At 41.9% G+C, this 14,978-nt stretch overlaps 2 protein-coding genes across 3 annotated transcripts; both read left to right on the forward strand.

The window, feature by feature from the left end:
• The first annotated feature begins 517 nt into the window (after positions 1-517).
• On the forward strand, positions 518-9,028 carry PCDHB6 (protocadherin beta 6). Of its 2 annotated transcripts, XM_009209248.4 has the most exons (2): positions 518-6,083; positions 8,968-9,028. In XM_009209248.4, the coding sequence occupies exons 1-2, from the start codon at positions 3,930-3,932 to the stop codon at positions 9,019-9,021; spliced, it is 2,208 nt and encodes a 735-aa protein (XP_009207512.1). In that variant the 5' UTR covers positions 518-3,929; the 3' UTR covers positions 9,022-9,028. The 2 variants fall into 2 exon arrangements, with proteins under 2 accessions (XP_009207512.1, XP_021795460.1); XM_021939768.2 differs by lacking the exon at positions 8,968-9,028 and having other exon boundaries at positions 518-7,166.
• A 602-nt stretch (positions 9,029-9,630) lies between these two features.
• LOC101021376 (protocadherin beta-17) lies at positions 9,631-12,717 on the forward strand. The gene has a single exon (XM_017959977.3). It carries the CDS (start codon positions 9,655-9,657, stop codon positions 12,043-12,045), a length of 2,391 nt encoding a protein of 796 aa, XP_017815466.1. The 5' UTR covers positions 9,631-9,654; the 3' UTR covers positions 12,046-12,717.
• Positions 12,718-14,978: the final 2,261 nt, after the last annotated feature.

Consider the following 14,978-nt stretch of genomic DNA (forward strand, 5'->3'; position numbering starts at 1 on the left):
ATAAAAAATACCAGAATACACCAGAATAAACAATACCAGAATACACATTATTTTCAAGTGCTCACAGAACCTATGTAAGATAACCACAACCTCAGCCGTAAAACCAACCTCAACCAAATTAATAGTGAAATCATACAGAGTGGGTTCTCTAAGCACAATGAAATTAAACTAAAAATGAATAATGGAAAGATAAGAGGAAAACCTTCCAATACTCGGATATGTAGCAACATACTTCTAAATAATCTATGAATCAAAAAGAAGATCTCAAGGGAAATTTAAAAATACATTGACCTGAATTGAAAATGAAAATACAACACATCAAATTTTGTGAGACATAGCTAACACAGTGCAGAGAGGAAAATTTTATAGCACTAAATATGTACATTAGAAAAGAGGAAAATTCTCAAATCGGTCACCCACCAGTTTATCAGTTTCAAGCTTCTACCTCAAGAATCTAGAAAAATATGAGGAAAATAAACCCGAAGCATTCAGAAAGAAGGAAATAACGAAGATAATAGAAGAAATCAAGAAAATTCAAAGCAAATAGAGAAAGCAATAAAGAAACAAAGAACTAGTTCTTCAAAAAACATTTTTTAAAAAAAGACAAACCTCTAGCAATACTGACAAAGTATCTTACCCAATCATTTCAGATTTCAAGTGTGATTTAGTATCAAATCCTTTATATTTTCAACTTCCTTGCAGCATATCTCCTGTAAATTGAGTTTCTTTAAGTGATTATTTATATATCATCTCTAACTTTTCCCTGTATTACTGTGTTTTCTTTCCATATAACTAAAGAAGAGTTTTAAGAGATTCAATTTGTCCTTGAAGGTCTTTTTCTTTCTCTTTTGATAAACTTGAATAATTTTTTAAAATTATAATGGGATTAACTGAAACATAAAATGGAAATCAGCTTGATCAGCTATGCAGTACAGGCACAGGTTGGGCATCCCTAATCCAAAAATCCAAAAATAGGAACTGCTCCAAAACCGGAAACTTTTTGAGCCAATCTGATGCCACAAGTAGAAAATTCCACACATAAGTACATAATGCAAACTTTGTTTCATGCACAAAATTGTTTTAAAATATTATACAAAATTACCTTCAGGCTATTTGTATAAGATGTATATGAAACTTAAATGAATTTCATGTTTAGACTTGGTTCTTATTCCCAAGATATCCCAGTATGTACATGCGAATATTCTAATATCTAAAAATCTGAAACTGAAACACTTCTGGTCTCAAGCATTTCGGACAAGGGCTGCTCAACCTGTCATTACAGACTAACTAAATAAAATTAATTTTAACATACTTTACAATGTTCAATCAGTTAAAATACTATTTCAGCTTGCTGGTAACAGTCCAGCTAAATTAATCTATCACTTCACTTTAGCATACACGAGCATAAAGAATATGGGGCATGGTGCTTTTTCACATTGTCTACTTTTGCATCATGTGTCCAGATGAGACCAAGGTTTTGCTCCCCAGTTAATAAAACTGAGCTTCAAAATATGATTAAGATGATTCCCAGTGAATGATGAAAATGTTCTGTATCTTGAAAAAAGTGTGAGTTACACATATGAATCCATTTTTTAAAATGGCACAGTTAAGATTGGTACATTTCAATTTCTGTAAACATTGCCTTAAGAAAAGAACTATACAAAAGTAATCATTGAACAGGAAGCAGAGAATGGAGAGAAAGGTATAGACAAAACGAGACAACAGAATGTTGTAAAACTGATGGTGTACGGAGGCTTATTCTGTTTACTTTGTATATGTTGGAATTTTTCCATAATAAAAATTTTAAGTTAATGAGTCCTTATGAGAACATGTTTATGAATGCAAAGTTAATTCAGTCTACTCTAGCCAATCAAATCAAAGCAAAAGAGGGCAAAACAGAGAAACATTCTCCTGAAACAATCTAATGTAATCCATTTTCTATAAAAAGGCAGTATCTTGATAGACCCGACTGATATCTTTTTGTGTATTTTGAGATATTATCCTCTTTCCATATAACTACCAATGTTATCAAAGACTTTTCAAGGATCTAAATGGAGTTTGACAAATACTGTACTGCTGATAAATTTGCTTTGAAGTAAAAAATAATTCAACAACCTATATTCGAGGATGCCTGGCGGTGCTTCAGAGAAAGAGAGTGAATAAAAGACTTCGTGGATGCCGTTTAGCTGGAATCCGAACTCAGAATGCTCACTGAAAGAAGAAAGCATTTAAGATTGAGCAGGAAATAATGGCCTTGTTTCAACAAAGAAGTGACACCCTTCCAAGATGTTTATTATTGTTGGTTTTACTTCATAAGTTCATTTTGTTACTCATATCCTCAAGGAACAGTGTATTCTCAGTAGCATCTATCAAGTGAACCCTGGAGGCTGGTCACATTCATAATCTTTTGTTTTTCTGGCTACATAGAGGTGATTTTGAACTATAAGATCATCTCAGCTATTTAGAGTTTAGATTTTATTTAGCCTTATTTATTTTACCTAGAGTTTATGTATTTGGAAATATCCTGATTTTTAATCTTCTATCACCTTGGCTCTTACCTGAAGTGAACTTTGTTTGAGCTCAATGGATTTCACCTCTCAATGAATATGAAATCAATCTGAAATGAATTGAATTGTTTGGCATATTTTGCCTCTTCTATGTGCACTAATCTGTTTCACACATTTTCAGTTTGTTTAGAGATACATATTCCAATGTATCTGAGCAGAAACTAGTGAGATGGGAATGGATATAGCCATAGTATTCCATCATCGAATTCCATGGCATTCACTCAAATGTAATTCACCTTTTTTTACAGTACCTTAATTTGGCCTGTATTTATAGGACTTGGTGTTCTTTTTGCTGTGAGAAGATGGTGAAGGTAATTCTTGAATGTTTGTTTTCTGCACTGCGTCATGTTTGTACAACAGGGTAATATATTTGGAACTTGATTAAATAACGTAAGAGGGGAATTTGATCAAAAAAGTTAAAATAAAATGCACAAGCCTCTTAAAAGAATGCCTAATTCTATCCATGCAAAAATGGGGTAGAATCCTAAAATGCTTATGACAAATACTTGATTGCTTCTAGTCCCTCTTTTAAATACTTTAATTTACTTATATACGTGTATCATAAATACTTTTTTGCCTCAGTTTCCCTCCTAATAGCCTAATTGTTCTTTTTACTGTGCAGGCGTAACTGTATAACAAAGTAAGTTTTTTGTTCATGCCATTTATGAGTGTATAATTTAGATAATTTATTGTTTATTTTATCATTATTGTTGCTAACAAACTTCATTGTTTTGCATTGTTTGTTGGGACAATTAAATAGTGTACCTCTTGGACTCATGGATTAAATGGCTCATCAGAGATAAATTGCACTGCTGAAGAATCAAAGGAGAAAGATTGAAGTGTAGAATCTGCACTTCAATCTTTCTCCTTAATTAGCACCATCAGGAAATTTGATTCAAGTTCTAGAGGGGAGTGAACCCAGGAATTGGCTTAAAAGCAAAAACGTACACACAGAGAAACCAAAGCTCGCAAGCAATTATTTATGCATGTGGTCCACGCACTCAGTCTGAGAAACACTGACTCGACTTAAAAGTCTTTATAATGCTCAGATTTCGGAAATGCTATTGACCTGAAACATCTCATGAAGTTATTAGTTTGAACGCGAGGTGGCGGTACAAGCTAAGACAGTGAATGAAAGCTCTGCAGACTCGGTGGACTCTGTTTCACCCAGAAGCCAAGTAAAAATACAGACCACATTTACAGCTAAAGCTGAGATAGATGTGTCCGGGAAGGCAGTCGTCGCCAGACAAGTTGTAAGAACGAATTTAAAAATCTCTGCAAAGACATCTGAGAGGGTCGATGGTGGATGTGGTGATTGGGAGCTGAAAAGGATTTTTCTTCTGTAATCAGACAATAGACACGATGCAAACTAAAGTACAGAACAAGAAAAGGCAAGTGGCGTTCTTCATTTTATTGATGCTTTGGGGAGAGGTAGGTTCTGAATCGATTCAGTATTCCGTATTGGAGGAGACAGAAAGTGGCACGTTTGTGGCCAACTTGACAAAGGACCTGGGACTGAGGGTGGGGGAGCTGGCTGCACGGGGAGCTCGGATTGTTTTCAAAGGGAACAGACAACATTTGCAGCTTGATCCACAGACCCGTGATTTACTGCTAAATGAAAAACTGGACCGGGAGGAACTGTGTGGCTCCACTGAGCCGTGTGTGCTACCTTTCCAAGTGTTACTGGAAAACCCCTTGCAGTTTTTTCAGGCTTCCTTGCGAGTCAGAGATATAAATGACCACGCCCCGGAATTCCCTGCCAGAGAAATGCTCCTGAAAATATCAGAAATTACTATGCCAGGAAAGATATTTCCTTTGAAAATGGCACACGATTTAGACACTGGCAGCAACGGCCTTCAGAGCTACACAATCAGCTCCAACCCTCACTTTCACGTTCTCACCCGCAATCGCAGCGAAGGCAGGAAGTTCCCGGAGCTGGTGCTGGACAAACCGTTGGACCGCGAGGAGCAGCCCCGACTCACGCTAACGCTCACCGCGCTGGATGGTGGGTCTCCGCCCCGGTCAGGGACCTCCGAGATTCACATCCAGGTTTTGGACATCAATGACAACATCCCCGAGTTTGCTCAGGAGCTCTATGAGGCGCAAATCCCTGAGAACAATCCCCTCGGCTCTCTGGTTATTACCGTCTCAGCCAGAGATTTAGATGCAGGATCGTTTGGGAAGGTATCTTACGCCCTGTTTCAAGTCGATGACATCAACCAACCGTTCGAAATAAACGCAATCACAGGAGAAATTCGGTTGAGAAAGGCTTTGGATTTTGAGGAAGTTCAGTCTTATGACGTGGATGTTGAGGCTACAGATGGTGGGGGCCTATCAGGAAAATGTTCTTTAGTCGTCAGGGTCCTGGACGTGAATGACAACGCCCCTGAACTCACCATGTCGTTCTTCATCAGCCCCATCCCAGAAAACTTGCCAGAGATCATAGTGGCAGTTTTCAGTGTTTCAGATGCAGACTCTGGGCATAACCAACAGGTTATTTGTTCAATAGAGAACAATCTCCCTTTTCTACTAAGACCTTCCGTGGAGAATTTCTACACCCTGGTAACAGATGGGGCACTGGACAGAGAGAGCAGAGCCGAGTACAACATCACCATCACCGTTACTGATTTGGGGACACCCAGGCTGAAAACCCAGCAGAGCATAACCGTGCTGGTCTCCGACGTCAATGACAACGCCCCGGCCTTCACCCAAACCTCCTACACCCTGTTCGTCCGCGAGAACAACAGCCCCGCCCTGCACATCGGCAGTGTCAGCGCCACAGACAGAGACTCAGGCACCAACGCCCAGGTCACCTACTCGCTATTGCCGCCCCAGGACCCGCACCTGCCCCTCGCCTCCCTGGTCTCCATCAGCGCAGACAACGGCCACCTGTTCGCCCTCAGGTCGCTGGACTACGAGGCCTTGCAGGAGTTCGAGTTCCGCGTGGGCGCCACAGACCGCGGATCCCCGGCGCTGAGCAGCGAGGCGCTGGTGCGCGTGCTGGTGCTAGACGCCAACGACAACTCGCCCTTCGTGCTGTACCCGCTGCAAAACGGCTCCGCGCCCTGCACCGAGCTGGTGCCCCGGGCGGCCGAGCCGGGCTACCTGGTGACCAAGGTGGTGGCGGTGGACGGCGACTCGGGCCAGAACGCCTGGCTGTCGTACCAGCTGCTCAAGGCCACGGAGCCCGGGCTGTTCGGTGTGTGGGCGCACAATGGCGAGGTGCGCACCTCCAGGCTGCTGAGCGAGCGCGACGCGGCCAAGCACAGGCTGGTGGTGCTGGTCAAGGACAATGGCGAGCCTCCGCGCTCGGCCACCGCCACGCTGCACTTGCTCCTAGTGGACGGCTTCTCCCAGCCCTACCTGCCTCTCCCGGAGGCGGCCGCGGCCCAGGCCCAGGCCGACTCTCTCACCGTCTACCTGGTGGTGGCATTGGCCTCGGTGTCGTCGCTCTTCCTCTTGTCGGTGCTCCTGTTCGTGGCGGTGCGGCTGTGCAGGAGGAGCAGGGCGGCCTCGGTGGGTCGCTGCTCGGTGCCCGAGGGCCCCTTTCCAGGGCATCTGGTGGACGTGAGCGGCACCGGGACCCTGTCCCAGAGCTACCAGTACGAGGTGTGTCTGATGGGAGGCTCAGGAACAAATGAGTTCAAGTTCCTGAAGCCGATTATCCCCAACTTCCCTCCTCAGGGCACTGAGAGAGAAATGGAAGAAACCCCCGCCCTTCCGAATAGCTTCCCATTCAGTTAAGTGTGGGATTATTTTACTAAATCTTACTTATGTTTGGAGATCTCTTTTAACTTAAAGTTACATGTTCTGTTTCTTTTTAATTTACCTCTATTCTTTAGGTTGAAATTTTATATAAAGTATGATACTGGGTATCTTAGTATTTCCTGTTCATGCTTAGGAGTTTATTACTTCACTTGAGGGTACTTGACAATATGAACACAAAGTAAATTTTTATTTGCATAATTTTAAACTTTTGAAATTAAATTATCTATTCTTCCCCCACCCAAAAAAAAGTATTGTAAATCCTTAAGTAAGATTGTATTTCTAGCTATTGGTAAGAGTTGTTTCACTATTGCTATGTAGGACTGTTTTTAAAATGTGAGTATTTCATATTATTTAATCCTCCAGTGTCTCATTTTGCAGTAACTCCTACAGTGTGTAACACTAAAAATAAGAACTAATGATGGCTAAACACTAAAGTAGCCATTCATACTTATGCATATTTTAGTATCCCATAATAGTCAATCCAAAATTTTTGTGACTATAGACTTTACTGAAGTGTCATCATATTAGTTTGTGAGCCTCATGTAAGAACATGATGGTCTTTAAAAAAAAAAAAAAGTCGTACCAATTATAAATGCTTAATAAATATTTGCTGAACATTACTAACATTCTAGTACTGATTTTTAAAAACACTATTGTATCTACAGCAAAATGCTAATATCCTCTGTACAACAAAATATCCTTGCCAATGAGTGAAAGTATGAAATATCACTTCTTAGTCAAATCACTATTGCTTTCCTCCAAAACAGAAAACACTCTTGACTCTTCTACTCACCCTACATACCACTACAGAAAATAAAATTCTTAACCGCACGGTTTACCTTTTTGTCTTTGTTTAACAATTTGAAAGTTGAAGGGCTTTCAAATTATATTTGCCAAACTCCTCCTCTCACTGTCTCAAGATATTTGGTATCTACCAAAATCTAAATAAGGTATTAGTGGCAGGTTATTTGGTAACATCAGATTTTCCCTACTAGTGTTGTGTAAGCATCATTTGTATTAACCATAAAACCATTTACCTTCACAGTTTATCCCATATTTAGTCTTATTTGTGTCAGTTGTATTTGTGATATTTCATTTAAAAATCCCTCTTTCAACTTTCTATCAAAGGTAAGCAATGTATATTAAAATGACCATTCAGTGACTATTTTATTTTATTTTGAGATGGAGTTTTGCTCTTGTTGCCCAGGTTGGAACACAGTGGCACGATCTTGGCTCACTGCAACCTCAGCCTCCCAGGTTCAAGTGATTCTCCTGCCTCAGCCTCCTTAGTAGCTAGGATTACAGGTGCATGCCACCACACCCAGCTATTTTTTATATTTTTAGTAGAGATGGGTTTTGCCCATCTTGACCAGGATGGTGTCGAACTCCTGACCTCATGATCCACCCACCTCAGCCTCCCAAAGTGCTGGGATTACAGGCATGAGCCACCACACCTGGCCAACTATTTTATTTTTATCCTTAATTGAAGTGGAACTGGGCTGAACTACGTTACATTTGACTGTGTTTTGTGTCCAGATAAGTGAACTGACTGTCATGGATGATTACCAACTGATTAAATAAGTGTGGAGAACATTTACTGTTTTGTGTTCTCAGATATATACCCTCTCCTCCTTAGAACAGCATTCTTCCTTGGTGAGATTCCTTCTTCCATTGTTCTCACTCCAGTCACTTGGCTTTTAGTTGAAGCAGTAGTGTTTTTCAATATCCCCATCCCCTTAATCCTAGAGAATGTACACTGGGGTGGTATCCTGTCCAATGCAGACAGGTCAATACCCTTCCCCAGAAAGTGTATTTTTGACTTTGTCAACTTTGTTGTCTTCTTTACATTTGTAGAAAAGACATTGCGTAGATTCTGAGCTTATATTGATTTTTTTTTTTTTTTTTTTTTTTTGAGACAGTCTTGCTCTGTTACCCAGGTTGAAGTGCAGTGGCATGATCTCAGCTCACTGCAACCTCCACCTGCTGGGTTCAAGTGATTCTTCTGACTCAGCCTCACGAGTAGCTGGGACTACAGGTGTGTGCCACCACACCTGACTAATTCTTATATTTTTAGTAGAAACGAGGTTTCACCATATTGGCCAAACTGGTGTCGAACTCCTGGCCCCCAGTGATCCACCTCCCAAAGTGTTGGGGTTACAGGTGTGAACCAGGACACCCGGCCTATACTGATTTTTAATAACACAAACCACCTTTTTCTCTAAATTTCACTGGGCATTGCACATAATAAATTTATAAAGGAAAAAATCCTAAATGGTGGCCAGGTATGGTAGCTCATGCCTGTAATCCCAGCACTTTGGGAGGCCAAGGCAGGCGGATCACTTGAGGCCAGGAGTTCGAGTCCAGCCTGGCCAATATGGTGAAATGTCATGTCTACTAAAACTACAAAAATTAGCCTGGTGTTGTATCACGCACCTGTAGTCCCAGCTTCTCAGGAGGATGAGTCAGGAAAATCGCTTGAACCTGGGAGACAGAGGTTGCAATGGGCCAAGATTGAGGCCACTGCACTTCAGCCTGGGCAACAACATGAGACCGTGTCTAAAAAAAAAAAAAAAGCCACAATGGTTATGTAGACCAGAGACTAACAAGAAACAATATTTTTATTTTCTTTCAGGAGTTACAGGCACATTGCAATTTGAGAGTGAAACTAGATTTTGAAAGTTCATGATTTCTTCCAGTAAAATAGAACAAATTAGCATTTTTTAATAGAATGTAAATTCTCCAAGAGCAAGAATTTTTATGTTTCATTTACTGTATTATCCCAAGAAGCTACATGAATGTCCATACAGGTAAATACTTGTTAATAAATGAATTTGCCTGGAGCAGAGTTTTGTGTGCTGAACTTGCACCTTTATAAGGAAGATGAATACAGATATAGACATTACTTTTGCTGTAACAACCATTCTTAGCTACCTGAACAAGGCCACATAATAGGCGGGGGGAAAGGGAGTATATAACAGGCTATGACCTAAAAGGCCTGCTTTATGTTTTAGCTATCACAGTATACAGTGTGCTTTGAAATGAAAATTATCTGAAGTTGTAAAGCAGAACGCTTGGTGGCGCTGCAGGCTAAGAGTGAAAAACTGCAGCATCAGTGTCTCCTTAAAAGCTGTGCGGGTTTTCTGGCAGCTCGAAAAGGAAACACTTTTTCACCACTGGGGACAGAAGGTTTCAGAGAGGCAGCCATCCCATGTCGGTCCATGTTAAAAAGAACTAACTCAAGATATTTAAATCAAGATAGCTGAGTTGGCTGTAAAGCAATTATTTTGTGATTAATACGGCATCTTTTGGACCCTGAGGAATGATGGAGACGCCGCTCCCCAAAGCACCAGAGAAAAGGCAAGTGACCGCCATTATTTTCTTATTACTTCTGTGGGAGGCGGGCAGCGCTACCATTAAGTATTCAGTTCTAGAAGAGAGGGACAGCGGCTCTTTTGTGGCCAACTTAGCAAAAGATCTGGGGCTGGGTGTAGGGGAACTGGCCGCAAGGGGCGCCCGGATTCTTTCCAAAGGGAATAAACAGTATTTGCAGCTCGAACAGAAGAGTGGGAATTTGCTCCTAAAAGAAAAATTGGACCGGGAGGAGTTGTGCAGTGACATAGATCCATGTATACTGCATTTCCAGATGTTATTGAAAAATCCGGTGCAGTTTATTCAAGGTGAACTACAGCTCCAAGATGTAAATGACCATGCCCCAGAATTCTTGGAAAATGAAATCCTCCTGAAAATCTCTGAAGGCAGCCATCCAGGGACTTCATTTCCTTTGAAAATAGCTCAAGATTTGGACGTAGGTAGCAACACAGTTCAGAACTACACAATTAGCACCAACTCCTATTTCCACCTTTTCACTCGCAATCACAGCGACGGCAAGAAATACCCAGAGCTCGTGCTGGATCAAGCGCTGGACCGCGAGGAGCAGCCCCAGCTCAGGTTAACCCTCACAGCGCTGGATGGTGGGTCACCGCCCAGAATTGGGACTTCCCATGTTCTCATAGTGATTGTAGATATCAATGACAACGTCCCTGAATTTACTCAGCGGCTCTACGAGGTGCAGGTCCCAGAAAACGCCCCTATAGGTTCCCTCGTCATCACCGTCTCTGCCAGGGATTTAGATGCTGGGACCCACGGGGAGCTCTCCTACTCATTTTTTCAATACTCAAATCAAATCATTCAGGCCTTTGAAATAAACTCAATCACGGGAGAAATTAGATTAAAAAAGGCGTTGGATTTTGAGGAAATTCAATCTTACCATATGGAAGTTGAGGCCTCAGACGGTGGGGGTCTTTCAGGAAAATGCACCGTAGCTATAGAAGTGATGGATATAAACGACAACGCACCGGAACTTACCATGTCCTTACTCATCAGTGATATCCCAGAAAACTCCCCAGAAACAGTGGTCGCTGTTTTCGGAATTTCGGATCCGGACTCTGGGAACAATGGAAAAATGATGTGTTCCATCCAAGACCACCTCCCTTTCCTTATAAAGCCTACTTTAGAAAATTTCTACACCGTGTTAACGGAAGGAGCGCTAGATAGAGAGAGCTGGGCCGAGTACAACATCACCATTACTGTCACAGACTTGGGGACACCCAGGCTGAAAACCGAGTACAACATAACCGTGCGGGTCTCCGACATCAACGACAACGCCCCCGCCTTCACCCAAACCTCCTACACCCTGTTCGTCCGCGAGAACAACAGCCCCGCCCTGCACATCGGCAGCGTCAGCGCCACAGACAGAGACTCAGGCACCAACGCCCAGGTCACTTACTCGCTGCTGCCACCCCAGGACCCGCACCTGCCCCTCGCCTCCCTGGTCTCCATCAACGCAGACAACGGCCACCTGTTTGCCCTCCGATCGCTGGACTACGAGGCCCTGCAGGAGTTCGAGTTCCGCGTGGGCGCCACAGACCGCGGCTTCCCGGCGCTGAGCAGCGAGGCGCTGGTGCGCGTGCTGGTGCTGGACACCAATGACAACTCGCCCTTCGTGCTGTACCCACTGCAGAACGGCTCCGCGCCCTGCACCGAGCTGGTGCCCCGGGCGGCCGAGCCGGGCTATCTGGTGACCAAGGTGGTGGCGGTGGACGGCGACTCGGGCCAGAACGCCTGGCTGTCGTACCAGCTGCTCAAGGCCACAGAGCCCGGGCTCTTTGGTGTGTGGGCGCACAATGGCGAGGTGCGCACCGCCAGGCTGCTGAGCGAGCGCGACGCGGCCAAGCACAGGCTGGTGGTGCTGGTCAAGGACAATGGCGAGCCTCCGCGCTCGGCCACTGCCACGTTGCACGTGCTCCTGGTGGATGGCTTCTCCCAGCCCTACCTGCCGCTCCCGGAGGCGGCCTCGGCCCAAGCCCAGGCCGACTCGCTCACCGTCTACCTGGTGGTCGCGTTGGCTTCGGTGTCGTCGCTGTTCCTCTTGTCGGTGCTCCTGTTCGTGGCGGTGCGGCTGTGCAGGAGGAGCAGGGCGGCCTCGGTGGGTCGCTACTTGGTGCCCGAGGGCGCCTTTCCAGGGCATCTGGTGGACGTGAGCGGCACCGGGACCCTGTCCCAGAATTATCAGTATGAAGTTTACCTGGCAGAAAGCTCTGAGAGCCAGTTCAAGTTTCTTAAACCGATACTTCCCAACTTCTTGGGTGAAGGGACTGGCAGGGACAGCGAGGCAAACTCCAACTCCAGGAATGATTTGGGGATCAATTAGGAATCTGACAACAGGTCGTGATAAATCATAGAATTCACTATTCATCTGTAAGTTCCCAATTCTCTCATTCACACAGTCACATATTCACACATTAGTAATGGCTGTTATATTTATAGCTATTTCAGCCTGCTGGACTATTTTCCATTCCCTCTAATTTTTGTTGTGGTGGTTGTCAGCTATGTTAGTTATAGCATGTGCACACAATAGCAGATAAATGGTGTTTCCTAGGGTTGTTGTTTTTGTTTGGTCAGATTTTGGAACTCACAGGTGTTTTCAGGTTCCCAATATTTGAACTTGTTCATTGATACGTTATGATTAAGAGAATGGTGTTTCTAATTTTCTGATTATCATCAGCATGACTCTAAGTCTATTGTAAATCACAGCTTTTAGTTTAAAAAATACTTTTCATTTATACAAAAATTTTAGTAATCTTGTAAATTGTTGCATTTCTGTTGTGTTGTTTCAAAAACACTACTCTTCCCTCAAATGAACCAATATTTTACCTAGGTGATGTTTTCTCTCTTGAATTTTTTCTTTCAAAATTGATATTTATAGACCATCGGGTGTTATTCTAAAGGATTCAACTCCTATTACATGAAAAAATAATAGAAAAAAGGTTGGTTGACTTGTGATTGCTTTTTAAAAAAATAATAAATGGCTTTGGTATGTAAATAATGATTCTCCTTCTTTTAAAATAATATATAGCAACCGGGGTGCAGTGGCTCACATCTGTAATCCTAGCACTTTGGGAGGCGAGGTGGGTGGATCACCTGAGGTCAGGAGTTTGAGACCAGTCTGGTCAACATGATGAAACCCATCTCCACTAAAAACACAAAAATTAGCTGGGCATGGTGGTGAGTGCCTGTAATCCTAGTTACTCGGGAGGCTAAGGCAGGAGAATTCCTTGTGCCTGGGAGGTGGAGGTTGCAGTGAGCTGAGATCATGCCACTGCAGTCCAGCTTGGGTGACAGAGACAGATTCCATCTCAAAAATAAATAAATAAATAAATAAATAAACGTATGATTCAAACATACAGTAAGTACAAAAGAAAGCAAATTAGCATCATTATTCCACCATCAGAACTAATTTCATTAAGTCAACATAATTCTAAAATATTTCAATGGATGCATATAAGAATAAAGTAATAGATGAAAATAATTTTATAAAATGATCTAGAATAAATTGATAGCTTCTGATTAAAATGATCAGATTGAATACAATAAAACGAAGTGTGAAACTATAGAACTTGCTTAAGCTTTGATAAGTAGTCCCTGTAAAGTTTAAAAAGCAAGATTAGATGCATATTAAGACATTAGCATTACTTAACCACCTGCTTAAAAATGAGCAGATAAATATTTTATACCCTTTCTCTTCTTTCTTAATCTTACTTATCCTTTTAGAATTAAATATATATTACCTTATCAATACTTATAACATTTACAATACATTTTGAAAGAATACTTGCCATAATTGTTTAGGCATTTCATATTGTTTTTTTAGATGGAGTTTCACTCTTATTGCCCAGGCTGGAGTATAGTAGCGCGATCTTGGCTCATTGCAGCCTCCACCTCCCGGGTTCAAGCAATTCTCCTGCCTCAGCCTCCCAAGTACCTGGGATGACAGGCATGTGTCACCGTGCCTGGTTGATTTTGTATTTTTGGTAGAGATGGGGTTTCACCTGTTGGTCAGGCTGGTCTCGAACTCCTGACTTCAGGTAATCCACCTTCCTCGGCCTCCCAAAGTGCTGGAATTACAGGTGTGAGCCACCACACCTGGTCAGCATTTCATATTTTTTAAATTTTAACTTAAAAGTCATATAATGCTACTTTATTTTCAATTTTATTCAAGTCTGACTGCCCAGGGTAACCACTTTTGATGTTCTTATGTGTTTTCCCATATTTACTTCCCTATTTTTAAAATCACATATGCTTATAAAGTGCTTTTTCTCAAATCCCAGTTTTGGATATCCAGTTTTTAAGGGGTACACACACAGACACACACACAACTTGCACATTTCCTCTACCTAGCAATATCAAAATTCTGTTTAGATAATGTTTATATAATTTTCACCATAAAAATGTTACTTACACCTAAGCCTTAAGAGTAAAAGGAAAAAAGCCTATTTTTTACCTTTAAGGTCATAATTGCCTTCTTTTTCAACTACTTTTCTATGTACATTTTTAAAAATTATCCACAAATTTTGTAAAGTCTGAAGCTTAAGTTAAACTCATAAAGAAATCTATTGGTTCTATTCTTTTTTCCTGGAGCCATCCTGGAGCTATTCAGAGTCTTGTTCCATTGTACATTGTTTGCTCTCTAGACCTACTGCACAGCTGGCAGTTTGCTTTTCCCACCAACTTGGGAATTTATCTTCCTCTTGCATTTGATTTCCTCTTCTGGATGTTACATCTTCCTCTTGTTTGGTTTTCTCCCTTAACTGTCAGAAGAATATTTGGTAATAAATCTTTTGATCATTTGAATATAAAAAATTTCAGATGTCAGAAACTCAAATGTCTATTTGAAGATTTTGTTGGGTGTGGAATTATAGGTTAGGAATTATTTGCTGCTAGTATTTTGAAGACATTCCTCTGTTGTCTTCTAATCACCAAAGTTGAGATGATCATCAACATTCTGATTACTCATTCTTTTCTGAGAAACTTTATTTTCCTTCTAGATCCCTGATTCTCAACCAATGGCAATTTTGCCATCTTTGGTAAATGTTTGGCAATTATCAAACTTTTGGCAATGTCTGCAAACATTTTTGATGGTCACAGCTGCCAACAGTGCTGAAGCTGAGAAACCCTGCTCCAGATATATTAAGGTTCTTGTACGTATCTCCAGTGTTCTAGAATTTCATCATTGTGTCATAGTGTAAGAATTTTGGTCTTTTATTGCACTAATTACTCAATGAGACTTGCCAATCTTGACACATG

The sequence above is a fragment of the Papio anubis genome, chromosome 5 (genome assembly GCF_008728515.1).
Source record: "Papio anubis isolate 15944 chromosome 5, Panubis1.0, whole genome shotgun sequence".
In the NCBI taxonomy this organism is placed as follows: Eukaryota; Metazoa; Chordata; class Mammalia; order Primates; family Cercopithecidae; genus Papio; species Papio anubis.